A 17,641-nucleotide genomic window follows, 5' to 3' on the forward strand; every position below is an offset into this window, starting at 1 on the left:
AGATGCTCAACATCATCAGCCATTAGGAAAATCAAAACCACAATTAGGTACCATTTCACACCCACTAGGATGACTATAATACTAAAGACAGATAATAAAAGCTGCTAGAAAGTATAGGGAGATATTGGAATCCTCATACCCTGCTGGTGGGAATGTAAAGTGGTGTGGTTGTTTTGGGAAACAGTAACTTCAAAAGGTGACCATATGTTCCATCAATTCTACTCCTGGGTATACATCTAAGAGAAATGAAAACATATGTCCAAACAAAATGTTGAACACAAGTGTTCATAACAGCATTATTCATAATAGTCAATAAGTGGAAACAACCCAAATATCCATCGCTGATAAATGGATAAATAAAATGTGGCCTGTTTATATCATGGGATAATTTTCAGCAATAAAACAATGACGTACTGATACATGTTACAAGTGATAAGTGAAAGAAGCTAGTAAGGACCACATATCACATGATTCCATTTATATGAAATGTCCAGAAAAGGCCAATTTACAGAGACAGAAAGCAGATTCGTTGTTGTCTCTGGTTTAGGAATAGGGGCAAGGAGTCTGATAGCTAAGGGCTACAGGGTATATTCTTGGGCTAATGAAAATGTTCCAAAATTGATTTTGATGATGCATTCACAATTCTGAACCTATTAAATGCCATTGAATCGTACACTTTAAATTGGTGAATTGTATGGTAAGTAGACTGTATCTCAATAAAGCTGTTGTAAATTACCATAAACAAGTGAAAAGATAGCATATACTAGAAACACTAGTTAGAACATATATGGCAATCTAACCAAGATTTCCTTCTGTGTAATTTTCAGACACTTAGTCTTGCACTTCCCCATTCCTTTTGAACACAGCTATGGCCATATAACTTGCTTTAATTAGTGGAACATAACAGAAAAATTTTTGTCAGTTTGGGGGGTAAAATTTTAATAGCCACTGTGTGATTTGTCATGATCTGTCTTTTCCTATTCCATGGTAACCAGCAATGTTCCATATAGTGACTGTTCCATCACTTTAATCTTAGTAAGTGTAGCCCCAACCAACCTGTGTTGGGTATGTAGTATGAACAAGAAATACATTTTTGTTGCTTTAAGTTACTGAGATTTGAGGGTCATTTGTTACTGCTACTTTAATGTAGTATGCCCTGATATGCTCCTGCACAATTGTAGAAATACAAATCAAAATAATAGTATTCCATTTTTTACCCAGCATATTGACAAAAATAAAAGTTGGATAAAGCCCAATGCTGACAAGGTGTTTCTGAAACAGACACTTCCATTTATTGTTGGCATAGAATCCCATCTACCGAGCTTGCCATAATTAACAAATTTCCTATACTCATATATTTAGGTTATCTCTATTTTTTCCTATTAAAAACAATTCTGTGATGAACATTCCCGTAGTAAATTTCTGCCACTAAATGGTACATTTCACCTGTGTGTTTTTATTTATTTCAGTCAAGTTATTGTTTTTGCCCTTTTCTACCCCACATGATCACCTGGGTGAATTCCAGAATACTGAGAACAGATCTTGAAAAACAGATCTGTGGATCGTGTAGGTGTTTGTGTTTGCTGCTGTCTAGACCACTTGTCTCAGTTTTTCTGTTTCCATCTATGCCTTCAGTGCACTCCCTCTGTGATATTTCTCTTCTCTACAGTCATCCCATCGTTGAAGGGATAGCAGAGGACTGATACACTTGTAGCTAAACTGGCTTGCACATCCTTAACTATTTCCTTAGGGCATACTCCTAGAAGTAGAATTCCTGGTTCAAATAATTTCTGTTAAATAACTCTTAGTTGTAAAAAAAGAAAAATTACAATCACCTTCTGTCACTTCCTTTATGGTGGCGTAGTAACACTTATTCAGTGGTCAATTTGAGTAAGTACTTGAATAAGGAAGAGAAATGAGTTAAAGGGTATACAGAGACTTGAGGGGAAATAGCTGTCAACACATCCTCAAACAGCATAAATTAAGTCTTCCATCCAAAATTTTGGTTTCAGTTACAATATATAAAGAGCCTGGAAGTCGTGACTCCCAAAGTCACAACAAGAAAAATGTGAAAATACCTGGCTTTTCTTGGACCCATCAGATAACTAAGATCATAGGCCAAATCACCACTACAAAATCTGGAGAAACAGACAAATTCAGAATCACAGTTGAGATCTGCTTACCTGGAGTAGAATCCACTGGAGCCAAAACTGGTAGGAACACTTGAATGGTAATTTTGATAAATTGCTGGAGGCTGAGTGTGGACCATCAAGGGAGTGAGAAATTCTGTGTGTCACAGTCTTACAGGAGCTTTTGTGGATTTGACCTCCAGGAAAACCACTCAGTTCTCATGGTGAAGAGCCAAGAAGTATTCCCTCATGGATACAGCAGAGGGATGGGAAGAGCAAACATTTTGAAATACACTCAGAGCATTCTCCATGACAACTGCCTGCTCTGAATGGGAAAAAACTACTAGAGCCTTATCCCACCAGGGGAAAGGCTTTTTTTTCAATTCCAGCCCCATCTAGCATTTCTTATCTTGCCTTGGGAGGAAAAAAAAGGTAAGAAACATTTGTGAGTTCACAGACTAGAGGAAAATACACAACTCTAGCCCCCTATAGACCTCCTGTCTCACCTAAAAAAGAAAAAAAACTGAGAAGCACTTGTGAATGTCACAAACCAGGGACAAAGGCTCACTGAAACACTGAGACCAAATAATAGAACCATAGAATGTTTCCCATTCCCCCCACACCTTCCAACCACATCAATAAGGCTCATGTATAATAAGAGCAGATTAAAGCTGAAGGAAGTGTACATCTCAGACCTTCTTTAAGAAAACGTCTCTACCCCGCATCCTAGGACCTACAGGACTAGGGCCATGGAATTCTGGAGTGAGAAAGAAATTCAGAGTTACCTTCCTGGCAGCTTCAGGCAGCAAGACACATAAATCATCCTTAAATGGTTTTTTGCCTTTCCTATCATGTGTCCAGAGTTGAAGATGATATGCTCTCTTACAATAATAAGTTAATATTTTTCTCTCACACCCTCACTATGCAGTCCATTTCTAACCCATCTCTCTCTTGCTGCAGTATGTCAACTTCTGACTTTATGGAGATAAGGCAGCTGTGGTATATCTAGCTTATAATAACCCTCCAACTACTTACATCTCCCCTCAGCTTTATTTTACTCCTAAAAAAATCTCTTCTCTTTTAAACTCTACTCATAGGTCTTTCACATCATTTTAATCAAAATATTTCAGGGTCTTCTATAAAAACATTTCCCAGTTTCATTAGACCACGTTGAAAAATGGAATGCCCCTTAATATCCTGATGGCCTCATGTTCAATGGAATAATATTTGGGAAACATGGTTCTGTGATGTTTGCACATTCCTTTCTAAATATTAAGATAAAAGCTAGATGTGATATCCTTGTAAGGGCATCATTTGTATCACGTACAGTACCAAGATGCCTTCCCAGCCTCAGCAAGGTCACATTTCTGTTTTTAAAAGTCTCTAGGGAAACCCAAAGACAACAGGAGAAACTAAAACAAGGACAACAGAATATTTAGCCTCTGACACATAGAGCTATAGCAAACAGTGTACACAGCCTAACTCCTAGCCAGATAAACATAAAACCTCACGCTAACAGCCTATTTACCTCAGTTTCTTTAACCCATGTTGTCTACCTTTTAACAAAAAATTACAAGGCATACTAAAAGCCAAAAAAACTCACAAAAACAAAACAAACGAACAAACAAAAAACCCCAGCACACCAGTATCAAGAGACAGAGCAAGCATCAGAAACAGATCCAGATATGGCAGAAATTTTGGAATTAGACCAGGAATTTAAAACAACTATGGTTAATATGCTAGGTGCTCTAATGGAAAAAGTGGACAACATGCAAAAACAGATGGTAATATAAACACAGAGCTGTAAACCCTAAGAAAGAATCAAAAAGTGAATGCTAGAAATCAAAAACAGTGTAAAGGAAATGAAGAATGTTTTTGATGGGCTCCTCAATAGACTGAACATGGCTGAGAATAAATCAATGAGCTTGAAGAAATGTCAGTAGAAACTTCCGAAAGAGAATACAAAGAGATAAAAAGTGAAAAAGACAGAACAAAATATCCACAAACTGTGGGACAGTTACAAAAGGTGTAACATACATGTAATAGAAATACCACAAAGACAGAAAAGAGAGAAACAGATGAAATATTTGAGTAATGATGGCTGAGAAGTTTCCAAAATTAATGACACACTTCAAACCATAGATCTAGGAAGCTCAGAGAACATGAAGCAGGATAAAAACCAGAATATCTATACCTAGGCTATTATATTCAGATGGGAGAACATCAAAGACAAAGAGAAAATATTGAAAAAAGCCAGAGAAACCTACCACATTACCTATAGAGGAGCAGGAGTAAGAATTACATCAGATTTCTCTTCAGAGACCATACAAGCAGAAGAGAGTGGAGAGAAATGTTTAAAGTGTTGAAGGAAAAAAATTACCAATCTAGAATTCTGTATTCAGTAAAATTATTCTTTGAAAGTGAAGGAGAAATAAAGACATTCTCAGACAAACAAATATTGAGAGAATTTGTCCCCAGTAGACTTGTCCTGCAGGGGATGTTAAACAAAATTCTTCAGAGAGAAGGAAAATTATATAGATCAAAAATTCATATCTATTGAAAAAAGGAAGAGTGTTAGAGAAGGAATAAATGAAGGTGAAATGAAGTCTTTTTATTCTTAGTTGATTTAACAGATTACAGTTTGTTCAAAATAAGCATATCAACAGTGTATGTGGTGATTACAGCTTATAGATAAGTGAAATGAATGACAGCAATGTTATCACGGATAAGAGGGAGGAATTGGAAATACTCTGTTGTAAAGTACTTGCACTACCTGTGAAACAGTATGGTGTTATTTGAAAGTGGCCTTGAATATTGCAAACTCTAGGGCAACCACTAGAAAAGTAAAATTAGAAGTATCATTTATATGCTAAGAGAAGAGAGAAATGATATCATATAAAATGTACATTCAAAACAGAGAAGGCAGAAAAAGATAAGACAAAAAAAGAAAAAGGGCAACATATGGAAAACAGTAACAAATATGGTAGGTATTTATCCAGCTGTATCAATGATCATAGATGTCAGTGGTCTAACACCAATCAAAAAAGATAGACTGTCAGGGTGGATTAAATAAATAAGATCCAGCTACATGTAGTCTAAAAGAAACCTACTTTAAAGACACCAATAGATTAAAAATAAAGGGATGGAGAAAGAAATACCATCATTAAACAAATTTACATTAAACAAGTGAAAGCCAGAGTAGCTCTATTAATTTCAGATAAAGCAGGATGCAGAGCGTGGAACATTACCAGGAGAAAGGGGGAATTACATACTGATAAGTGGCCCAGTTCTCAAAGAAGACATAACAATCCTTAATGTGTACGCACCTGACAAAAAAGTACAGAAATACATAGGGCAAAAACTGACAGAATTGAAGGAAAAAAGACAAATCCACTATTATAGTGGGAGACTTCAACACCACTCTATCAGTAATTGACAGACTCAGAAGGTAGAAAAATCAGTAAAAACAAACTTGAATTGAACAGCACCATCAATCAACAGTACCTAGTTAATACTTATAAATTTTTGTGTATTCTGTTTTGTTCATCCAAAACAGCAGAATACAGATTCTTCTCAAGCTCACATGGAACATTCAGCAAGATAGACCACATCCTGGGATATAAAATATACCTTAAAATTTTTTAAAGAATAGACATCATTCAAACCGTGCTCTCAGATCACAATGAAATTAAACACTAATTACAGAAAAATAACTGGAAACCCTAAAACACTTGGAGATTAACCAACACACTTCTAAATAGCACGTGGGTCAAAGAACTCTCAAGAGAAATTTTTTAAATATTCTAAAAAAAATTGTGAAAATTTATCAAAGTTATGGGATGTTTAGAGGGAAATTTATAGCATTGAATGAATGTATTAGAAAGGAAAAACCATCTAAAATTAATAACTGAAGTTTCCACCTTAGCCACTAGAGAAAGAAGAGCAAATTAAATCCAAAGTAAGCAGAAGAAAAGAGATTTTAAAAATTAGAGCAGAAATAAGTGCTATTAAAAACAGGAAATCAATAGAGAAATTCAATAAAACCAAAAGTTGGTTCTTTGAAAGATTAATAAAATTTATATGCCTCTAGCCAAGTTAACTAAGAAAAGGGAGAGGGCTTCCCTGGTGGCGCAGTGGTTGAGAATCTGCCTGCCAATGCAGGAGACACGGGTTCGAGCCCTGGTCTGGGAAGATCCCACATGCCGCGGAGCAACTGAGCCCGTGAGCCACAACTACTGAGTCTGCGCGTCTGGAGCCTGTGCTCAGCAACAGGAGAGGCCGCGACAGTGAGAGGCCCGTGCACCGCGATGAAGAATGGCCCCCACTCGTCGCAACTAGAGAAAGCCCTTGCACAGAAACGAAGACCCAACACAGCCATAAATAAATATAAATAAATAAATAAATTTAAAAAAAAAAAAAAAAAAAGAAAAGGGAGAAAAGACACAAATTGCTAACACCAGAAATGTTCCCATGGACCTTAAAAGGATAATAAAGGAATATTATGAACAACTTTGTCCCAAAACATTGACAACCTAGAAGAATTACAATTTCTTGAAAGACACAATCTACCAAAATTGACACAAGGATCAATAGGTACTCTGCATATACCTATAACTATTAAAGAAATTGAATCAATGATTAACCTTACAAAAGAGAAAACACCAGACTCAGGTTCACTGGTGAATTATATCAAACACTCAATGAAGAAATTATACCAATTTTACACAATCACTTAAAGAAAATAGAAGTTGAGGGAATAATCCGCCCCCCCCAAATTCTATGAGAACAGCATTAACCTAGGACCCAAACCAAGCACATACATTACAAAAAGGAAAAATTGCAGGCCAGTATCTTTCATGCACATAGGTATAAAAATCCTCACAAAATGTTAGCCAATAAAACCCAACAATGTATAAAAAGAATTATACACCACAACCTAGTGGAATTTATTCCAAGTATACAATACTGGTTCAACTTTTGAAAATCAATTAATGTAATCCATCACATCAAAGGCTAAAGAAGAAAAATATGATCATTTAGAGTGGAAAAAGCATTTGGCAAAATTGAACACCCATTCATGATAAAAAGTGAGAAAACTAGGAATAGAGGAAACTCCTTAAACTTAATGAAGAACATCTACAAAAAAACCTACAGCTAACATCACAAGGCTGAGCAACTAGATGCTTTTCTGCTAAGATTAGGAACAAGGAGAGGATGTCCCCACTCATCATTCCTGTTTAATATCACACAGGACATCCTAGCTATTGCAATAAGAGAAGAAAAAGAAATTAAAATATACAGATGGGGAAGGAAGAATTAAAACTGTACTTGTTCACAGATGACATGATCATATCTGTAGGAATCTCAAAGAATCAACAAAAAACCCCTGGAACTAATAAGCAATTATAGCACTGTTGCCAGATACGAGGTTAATATACAGAATTCAAATTTTCTTATATACCAGCATTGAAAAAATGGAATTTGACATTAAAAACAATACCATTTATATTAGCACCAAAAATGAAATATTTAGGCATAATCTAACAAAGTATGTACAATACTTATATGAGGAAAACTACAAAACACTGATGAAAGAAATCAAAGATCTAAATAAATGTGGAGCTATTTCATGTGCAAGGATAGGAAAACTCAATATTGTCAAGATGTCAGTTCTTCCCAACTTATAGGTTCCATGCAATCCCAATCAAGATCCCTGCAAGTTATCTTATGGATATCAGCAAACAGATTATAAAGTTTATATTGAAAGGCAAAACACCAAGAATAGCAAATATTGAAGGAGAAGAACATCAGAGGACTGACATTACCCAAATTCAATATTTTCCATAAAGCCACAGTAATCCAGACAGTGTGGTATTGGCAAAAGAAAAGACAAATAGATCAATGCAACAGAAGAGAGAGACCGGAAATAGACCCACACAAATATATTCAACCAGTTGTTGATAGATAAGCAAAGGTAATTCAATGCAGAAAGGATAATCATTTCAACAGATGATGCTAGAACGACTGGTCATCTACATGCAAAGAAAATCTAGACTCATACATTACATCTTTCAGTAATATTAACTTAAAATGGATCATAGACTTACATGTAAAAGGCAAAACTATAAAACTCCTAGAAGACAACATAGTAAAAGATCTAGGTAATTTTGTGTTTGGCAAGGACTTTGTAGATACAACATCAAAAGTGTGAACCATGAAAGAAAATATTGGTAAGATGGACTTCATTAAAAATAAACCTTCTCTGCAAAATACTCTATTAGTAGAATGAAAAGACAAGTGGAGATTGAGAAGAAAACTTTGCAAAACATCTGATAGAAGACTGGTATCCAAAATATACAAAGAACCCTTAAAATTTAACAATAAGAAAACAGTCAATCTCATTTAAAAAAAAGGTCAATGATCTGAACAGATAATTGACCAAAAAAGATCTACAGATGGCAAATAAGCATATGAAAATATGCTCAACATCCTATGTCATTATGGAATTGCAAATTAAAACAACAGAATATAGCCAAGTTAAGCTTAATAGACAAAAACAGGTCTGTGTCCATGGTGATTAAGAGGGAAGAGGAGTAGATCATGTGTGTTGCATAGGCAAGGAATATGCTAGTGTGAAAGTTCACGTGCATAAGTATGTAGGAGGTGGGGTGGGGTCAGGGGCAGAGCTGTAGGTATGATATAGCACAGCTGCATCTGTATCCTGGGCTTAATGCTTGGAGGTTATTTGGTTCTGAGATTTACATTTCAGGGGTAAGTAAGGGTTACACAGGTCTGGTGGAGGCACCAGGAGAGCGGAACCTTGGCCATCAGAATCTATTAGACTGGAATCCATTTTAGGATGAAGTAAATAGTGCCTACCAGTCAGACAGACATAGGTCAGCATCCTTTTAATATTTTAATCTTTTATTTTTCCCTCTGACTTTAAAGATGAAACAACTCATCCGAGCTGGTTTCCTTCCCTGTTACATGAAGGTAATAGATTATTTTGATAGTAGTCCATAATGTCAAATAGTTTTGTGAGCTAATACACATAAAGAGCTTAAAATAGGAATTTTCTCAGTTCAATAAATGTTAATGAGTCGTAGTGTCTGTTCTCTAAATGAATTAACAATAAATTGTCCAACAGGTATTTCAAAATCTCACAGTATAATCTGTCAGCTAGTGGTAGATTCACTCCTCTGTCAGAAAGTATCTTGGAATCAAGATTTCACAATATCCAGAATTATCAGATAAGATTGCTGGTATGATTTTGGATAAATCTGTAAATTTTTAGACAAGAAATTAATAAGAATGAAATTACAAATAAATGTCACCTCCACGAGAACAGAGATTTCTTTCTTTTTTGTTTGTGCCTAGGACAAAGTAGATACTCATATATATTTGTTGAATGAATAAAAGGCACCAGACACTTTCAGAAGGGGAAGGAACAGTTCAGAGAGGCAAAGAGATTCATGCACACGCACAGATCCCAGAAGAGCTCAGACTCCCTTCTTCCACCCTGGCATTCACCCAAGAGAGTATACTTTGGAACAAAGAAAATCCACAATTCAGCTGAGGCCATTGAAAGAGCACAGTGAAAGACTTTCCTCTGAAAACTGACATCTGTTGTCTCTAGATATAGTATAGAATCATCTCTAGATTTTTTCTCTATCACCTAAATATTGTACAGTTATAATAAATATCTAATAACAAAAGCTGATATGAAAATTCATGGTAAGAATAAGGTTCCCTTTTCATCCTGGTAAGCATCCATGATATTCAGTAAATAGGGACTTTCTCCAAGACGAACCTCAAAGATGATTGCAAAATCTCTCTTCTTTAGAAAAGAGAGAAGGCGCTTAAGAGGGTGGTTATAGTGGTGAGAGATGAGCGCCCAAACTGATCCTCCCAGGGGCTGAAGCCCAATTCAAGAAAGTGAAGGGGAATGGACTTTATCAGGATGGTGAGTGAATTCGGTTCCCACTGCTGCTGTAACAAATTACCACAATCTTGCTGGCTTAAAAAAACAAAAACAATAAAATATTATCTTACAGTCCTGAAGGTTGGAAATAGGAAAAGGGTCTCTCTGGTCTGAAATAAAGGTGATAGGAGGACTTCATTCTTCCAAGGGGTTCTAGGAAGAATCTGTCTCCTTGCCTTTTCCAACTTCTGGGTCTGCCTGCAGTCCTTGGCCTCTGGCTTCCTTCCATCTTCAAAACTAGTGATATCCCGTCCACTTGTGGCGTCTTTCTCATGCAACTTCACTGTGACACGGACTCTTCTGCCTGCCTCTTCCACATTTAAAGTAGCCTTGCCATGGCATTGGCCAAGATACAGCAGTGTAATCTTACTTTACATTCAGCTGATTGGCAATCTTAATTCCATCTGCAACCGTAATTCTCCTTTGCCATGTAACATCACATATTTACAGGTTCTGGAGAACAGGACGTGAACATCTTTGGGGGACCTTTATTCAGCTTACCACAGCGAGCGTGCCATTTAGGTGGGTTTTAAAACGGGCAACAGTGCCAGCAGGTTTGTGCTCAACCACAGGTGTGCTTAACCAGGGTTGCTGTTTGCCCCATGGAGCACAGAAAGGAGGGGCTGGAGACTACAGGAAGGATATGGGAGTGCAGGAATCAGAGGATTCAAGGGCCAGCAGGTTTCTGTCTTGGGGAAGTGGGTGCCTGGTGGGGCCTTCTCCAAAGAATGGCTGGGGAAAGTAGACTGGTGTGTATGGCAAGTGTGTGAGATCCCAGTTGGTTCTAATCCCTGCCACATTCCCACCCTGCCAAAGATGATGAGCGCTTGGAGGCAACTGCAAGAGAAGACCTGACAGAACCCGGGGAGAGAAGCCAGGACCGGCCCTACCTGGTGCCTGACACGTGGCTATGGGATGAGAGACAGGGAGGACTGTCTGAGCCGGTGCGGGTCCTGAGAGAGAAAGGCCCTCTTTCCTGGGCAACTGTGGGGGCGGCGAAATGGCAAACTGTGCTACCGTGCTACCACTGCGACTGAGAAAATGGCAGTGTGGCAGAGAGGATGACGACACTGGCGCAGACAGGTGGTTTGTTTCCTCAGGCCAGAGGTCTATCTAGGGCTGCCTTCCCTTAGAAGAGAGGCAGTGGCTCGGCCTCCACGGGCGCCGCCTCCCACCACCTTCCTCCCGCCCGCGGCCCCAGAAGGTGGAAAGCAGACCCGGGGAGGGCCGTCCTCACAGCTCCTCTGCCACTGGCGCCCAGTGAGGATGGCGGGCGCGATGGGGGAAGGTAGGGGGGCGGACTCCGAGCAGTCCTCTACACACACAGACACACACACCCTCCCCCCGGGACGATCTGTATCCATCCGCTGCTCCCTCCAGCGCAGCCCCTCCCTACCCTCCCAACCCCGGCCCCCACCGCCCGCCGGCCCCACACGCTGCGGTGCCAGAAGTGTGCGGGGCGGGGAGGGTGGTTGCCCGACGGGGGGCGGTGGAGGGCCGGCGTGGCCCCGCCCCTGAGGCCGGGACTCCTCCCGGCCCCGCCCCTTTCTGGGTCGGAACTACGGTGGGCCTGGGAGGGGGCGTCGAGCCCATTCGTGCCGTATCCCTCCGCCCCCTTCCCGACACCCTCGCCGCGAGCTGTTGGTGCCGCAGCCTTCGCAGCCCCTGCCCGGTTTGGCGCAGCCGCGCGGGGGGCGGGACGCCTCTTTGCCGTTCTGTCCGCACGGCGAGCGGTGGGAATCCGAGTGAGGAGCTGCGACAGGAGGGGGAGGCCGACCATCGGGACCCTGCGCCTGCGAAGGCAAGTGGGGGTGTCTCGGGGGCGACGACCGGCTCACACCCTGCCCCGCGGACCCTGGCAGCCTGACGAGGGGGAGGCAACCGGGTCGGAGCGGGTCCCTGAGAGAGGTGCGCAGCGTCGGTGGACCCCTGGCGCTGAGGAGGCGGCGACCGGCGCGGACCGGGTCCAGGGCGCGAGGTCTTGGCCGCAGGGCTTCCCTCGGATCCTGGGGAGGCGAACGGCGCGGCCGCTCCCCGGCGGGCTTTCTGGACTCCCGCGCCCCGCCGTCGACGGTGCTTGTGCCAGGAGAGGGCTGTGGGGGAGGCTGCTGCGGGCGAAATGGCGGAGGGGAGCCGGGGTGGGGGCGTCGGGGAGGCCGCCGGGGGTGGCGGTCGGAGCCGGGTGCCGAGCGGGCGGGCGCGGGGGGCCGCCCGCCCGGTCCCTGATTCTGGAAAGGGGTTTGTCGGACCCCGCGTGCCGGGTGCTGTCCCTTCCCACAGGCGCCTCTTTGATGCCGGGGTGTCCTGTGTGCGCGGTAGGTCTGGCGATTTCAGGTCACGGCGTGCATCTGTAGAGGAGAGGCTTGAGAAAAACTAGGGACGGGAAAACGGCCTGTATTTCTGACGTTGTGTGGGGATGGGGGGGAGGGTGGGCAGCAGCCATTGACTGGACACACGAATCGGGATGGGGTGACTGCGACCAGAGCAGGTCAGGCATCCGGGAATACCTCCTAAAAGTCTCCTCTCTACCCTGTTTCTCCACACTTCCTGGCCTTCCTCCCTCACCTCCATCCAAAATTGGGGGTGGAAAAGATGGACTGGGAGGTGAGGGTGGGACAGAAGTCGTAAATACAAGTACCACCGCACAACCTGTTTTCTAGAATATGCGGGCGCCCTTCCCCCAATTTATGCTGCGCAAGGCAAAGGGATGTGGTGCACCTAGTGGTGAATCCTCAGAATTGGAGAAGGGAGCAATGCGAAAAATATGACGTCAAGAGGAGATGTTTGTTATCTGGAATGCTGAAATAGAGGGCCAAGATAAAATGAGAATATTCTACTAAGAGGACTCTGAATATTGAAAGGCAGTATATGGATTCCTATCCTTGATGTTGGTCTGTCCATCAGGCGCTTAGTTGCTACCATGGTCTTCTGATTGTCTTAACCTTTTTATCTTTGGCCCATAGGTCTGCTTTAAGGCTGGTTACTTTTGCAAAGAAGGAAAGAAGGAAAAGACTGCCTTAAATCTCTGGAGGTTTGTGCAAAGTGGGGCAATGCAAGGGGCAGCTAGAGAGGAAGATTGACAGGTGTTTTTGATCCAGTTGGGTGTCTTTGATTCACATGTCTTACTCTCTTTCAGATTTGCACACTGCTGCAGAACCCGTTGCTCATTTCCTGCAGGAGTATTAGGACTATTGGGGTAGGTGTGGATTGGGCTGTGAATGGGCAGAGAAGACCTGAGAGCAGGAATCAAGCGACAGGAAACATCAGACAAATTAGATACTTAAACAGAAAGAGATAGTTGCATCAGGGATCAGGGTGTCTGCCTGTCAACCAAGCACTCAGACTTCATTTCTCCTGTATGTTTACTTATCCATAGGATGGCTTGCTGTTTGCTTAAGGCTTAATACCACTGGAACAAAGCAAGGAGAGGAAAATTGCACCACAACAGTGCAGGTATGAGAATGGGTACAATTTTTGGGTGGGGTAGAGAAGACCAGCACAGGTCCAAGGGTGATTAGGGTCTGGTCTGAGGGCCTCAGCCTCTCCCATTGCCGAGATACTTTCCCACCATTTTCGCACCTGTGTTGTAGCAAGCAAAGCAATGTGACAGCTCTGGGGGTAAAGGGTGTGGGGTGAAATGAGGATAACAGAGAGATTTTCTGAGAGCCTAACTCTCCCACGAAGCATTCAAGGTCCAGTCTCTGTGTGTGGGTCTTTGCATGGAGTGACACAGTTGGAAGAGACTCAAAGCCGCATGTCGTTCTCGATTCCTAGATTGATCTCCAGTGGCATCTCTGGTGGTGGTGGAATTGCTGCTAACCACCACCCTCAACAGGTGTGCACCCACCCTGGAACCATCCATCCTCTCCCAGCTTGGTTGTGCTTCTTCTGCACTCTGTCTGTAATATTGGCTGAGACTGGGATTGGAAAGGAGGCTGATTGACTGCTGGACTGGTGATTGACTCTAACTTTTGTTTCCAACTGTATCACCTGAATCATCGAAAGATTAGAGTGTGAAGATAGAAAACTGTGACAGATCTGTGGTAGAGGCTGAGACTGGGATAGTGGTATTTAATCAGGACTCCTCTGTAACTTGTACTATGACTGGGGCTGAGATTGAGCCTGGTGTCCAGGCCAAGCCTGAAAAGAAGCCTGGAGAAGAGGTTGGGGGTGGGGCTGAGAGAGAGAATGAAGTCCCAATGGTGGTCAGACCCAAGGTTAGGACCCAGGCCACACCTGGGGCAAGGCCTAAAACTGAGTCCAAGGCTATGGCTGGGGCAAGGCCCAAAACCGAGTCTAAGGCAGTGGCTGGGGCAAGGCCTAAAACTGAGTCCCAGGCAATGGCTGGGGCAAGACCCAAAGCTGAGTCCCAGACAATGGCCGGGGCAAGGCCCAAAACTGAATCCCAGGCAATGGCAGGGACAAGACCCAAAACTGAAGCCAGGGCAGTAGGTGGGGCACGTCCTAAGACTGAAGCCAAGGCAATCCCTGGGGCAAGGCCCAAGGATGAAGCCCAGGCTTGGGCCCAGACTGAGTTTGGGGCTGAGGCAATGTCACAAGCAGAGGGCGTGTCTCAGACCAATGCAGTAACCTGGCCACTGGTCAATACTGAGTCTGGGTCAGCTGCTAAACCTATGGCCCTATCTGTGGATAGGGAACTGGTCAGTGTAGACACTGAGACCTTTCCTGGCTCCCAGGTTCAGACAGGAATCCAACCCTGGTTTGGATCAGGGGAGGAAACTAATATGGGGTCTTGGTGCTATCCCAGGTCCAGGGCCAGAGAGGAGGCCTCTAATGAGTCTGGATTCTGGTCAGCAGATGAGACCTCTACAATGTCCTCTTTCTGGGCTGGAGAAGAGGCCAGTATCAGATCATGGCCTAGGGAAGAGGCCAATACCAGGTCCAGGCACAGGGCCAAACATCAGCCTAATCCCAGATCCAGGCCCAGATTCAAGCAAGAACCCTATATTGATTCCTGGTCTGGGTCTGAGGAAGAGTCTGGCAACCCATTCTGCTTGTGGGCTGGAGAAAATACCAATAATTTGTTCAGGCCCAGAGTCAGGGATGAGGCAAATATGAGGTCCAAGCTCAGGACAAAGAGAGAGGACTTTTTTGAATCTGAGTCTGAAGACGAGTACTATAAAGAGTCTTGGTTTTTGCCTGGAGAAGAGGCCAATAGTAGATTCAGGCCCAGAGACAAGGAAGAGTCTAATACTGTCTTGAAGCCCAGGGCCCAGAAAGATGTTAATAACAGTGACAGGGTCAAACAAGAGCCCAGGTTTGAGGAGGAAGTCATTATTGGGTCCTGGTTCTGGGCAGAGAAAGAGGTCAGTATGGAGGCTGGGGCTTCAGCCATTTGTGAATCTGAGCCAGGGGCTGAGGAGGGGGCCATTGGTGGATCCTTGTTCTGGGCGGAGGAGAAGTCCAGTTTGGGTGCTGTGGCCAGAGAAGAGACCAGGCCAGAGTCTGAAGAAGATGCCATATTTGGGTCCTGGTTCTGGGACAGGGATGAGGCCTGCTTTGACTTAAATCCCCATCCTGTGTACAAGGCTAGCCCCAGGTTCAGAGATACAGCTGAGGAGGAAGTTAATGTATCATCCAGGCCCCAAACCTGGGAAGAGGTCACTGTTGAATTCAAACCTGGTCCTTGTCATGGGATTGGCTTCCCATCCCCAAGCCCCTTTAGAATTCCTGAAGAAGCAGCATCCGTATACTCTGAAATGTTTGAGGGAAAGCCCAAGAATGTGGAAGTTACCCCAGGAGGGGAAGAGCAGGAATCTTTGCTTCAGCCTGATCAGCCTGACCCTGAGTTCCCATTTCAATATGATCCATCCTACCGGTCAGTCAGGGAAATTCGAGAGCATCTTAGGACCAGGGAGAGTGCAGAGCCTGAGAGTTGGTCCTGCAGCTGCATACAGTGTGAGCTTAAAATTGGTCCTGAAGAGTTTGAAGAACTCCTTCTATTAATGGACAAAATTCGAGATCCTTTCATTCATGAAATATCTAAGATTGCAATGGGTATGAGGACTGCTTCTCAGTTTACCCGTGATTTCATTCGCGATTCAGGAGTTGTCTCACTTATTGAAACTTTGCTCAATTATCCCTCCTCCCGAGTTAGGACAAGTTTTTTGGAAAATATGATTCATATGGCTCCACCTTACCCAAATCTAAACATGATTGAGACATTCATATGTCAAGTGTGTGAGGAAACCCTTGCTCATAGCGTGGGTTCCCCTGAGCAGCTGCTTGGATTAAGGATGCTTAGACACCTCACTACAACTACAGACTATCACACACTGGTTGCCAATTATATGTCTGGGTTTCTCTCCTTATTAACCACAGGCAATGCAAGAACAAAGTTTCACGTTCTGAAAATGTTATTGAATTTGTCTGAAAATCCTATGGTGGCAAAAAAACTATTCAGTGCCAAGGCTCTATCGATATTTGTGGGTCTCTTTAACATAGAAGAGACAAATGATAACATTCAAATTGTTATTAAAATGTTTCAGAATATCAGTAGTATTATAAAAAATGGAACAATGTCCTTAATTGATGATGATTTCAGTCTTGAGCCGCTTATTTCTGCATTCCATGAATTTGAGAAGTTAGCTGAGGAACTGCAAGTCCAAATAGACAATCAGAATGATCCTGAGGTGGGACAGCAAAGCTAATATGATTAACCACCTGCCTCTGATCAGCCTTATGTTCCCAAAGAACCCTGAGTAGTGCTTTGGTTTTCAGTCTGGTTTTATTTTGTAACTTATATTTTAATGCTGATGTTAACTTTGTCCAATTCTTGGTTTGAGCTGGATCATTTTGTGGATGCCAAATGACTGTTAGTGCTGAAAAAAATTTGTTGATATTTGTCTTGCTGTCCGTTGCTGTATTTTTCAGTATTGAGCTTCCAATGAACTGAGCCGCCTGTGTAACCTACCCTGCTATTCATTGTTTAAACATATGGTTCTCTATTCAAGTCTGTGTTTTCAATAAAGTTCTGTGTGAAAAGTGGCAGAAGTGACCCTTCTTCAGTTTAAAATCCAGGTGTAGATACATTGTGCACAGTTACAAACATAGACAATGAGTAGTATGACATACATACCCTCATTGGAAAATCCCATTCCTGGAGCTTAAGAAGGAAGAGATTACTGTGGGCCATGGTACTTGAGGAATGCTTCAGAGAAGAGGCACGCACTTAAATTTGTTCACTGAAAAGTAGGATAAGACAACCCATTAGGTCATTCTTGGAAGTGAGCAGTGGCGGTATAAAGAAAAGTGTGTAATTGGAAAATCTGTTCCAGTAGTATGGATATAATCTGTCTGCCTGGAATAGGTGAGACAAGTTTAGTGAGGGATGCAGTTGGAATGAGGCCACTTTGGAGAACTAAGTTGGCCAAATCTGCACATTTTGCAACACAAAGTACAGGTGTTGCTCAGTGCCACCTGAAGAGTGAAAGAGTAGAACAGCACACCAATTAAATGGAGTCAGGAATAAGCTTTCCTTTGTGATCCTAATCCAAGGAAAGTATTAAGG

The 17,641-nt window shown here is 42.6% G+C and overlaps 1 protein-coding gene across 3 annotated transcripts in view; it reads left to right on the top strand.

The window, feature by feature from the left end:
• GPRASP2 (G protein-coupled receptor associated sorting protein 2) overlaps nucleotides 1–17,121 on the top strand; it is an 88,005-nt gene extending 70,884 nt beyond the window's left edge. For 2 of the 3 annotated variants that reach the window (XM_036840624.1, XM_036840625.1), the window contains exons 2-5: nucleotides 13,074–13,141; nucleotides 13,247–13,306; nucleotides 13,487–13,563; nucleotides 13,885–17,121. In XM_036840624.1, the coding sequence (XP_036696519.1) occupies nucleotides 14,211–16,781 (2,571 nt within the window). In that variant the 5' untranslated portion in view covers nucleotides 13,074–13,141; nucleotides 13,247–13,306; nucleotides 13,487–13,563; nucleotides 13,885–14,210 and the 3' untranslated portion in view covers nucleotides 16,782–17,121. Of the gene's footprint in view, nucleotides 1–11,993; nucleotides 12,019–13,073; nucleotides 13,142–13,246; nucleotides 13,307–13,486; nucleotides 13,564–13,884 lie in introns of those variants that run through there. The other variant, XM_036840626.1, reaches the window with a different exon arrangement.
• The last annotated feature ends 520 nt before the right edge of the window (nucleotides 17,122–17,641 follow it).

The sequence above is a fragment of the Balaenoptera musculus genome, chromosome X, assembly GCF_009873245.2.
Source record: "Balaenoptera musculus isolate JJ_BM4_2016_0621 chromosome X, mBalMus1.pri.v3, whole genome shotgun sequence".
NCBI classification, from domain to species: Eukaryota; Metazoa; Chordata; class Mammalia; order Artiodactyla; family Balaenopteridae; genus Balaenoptera; species Balaenoptera musculus.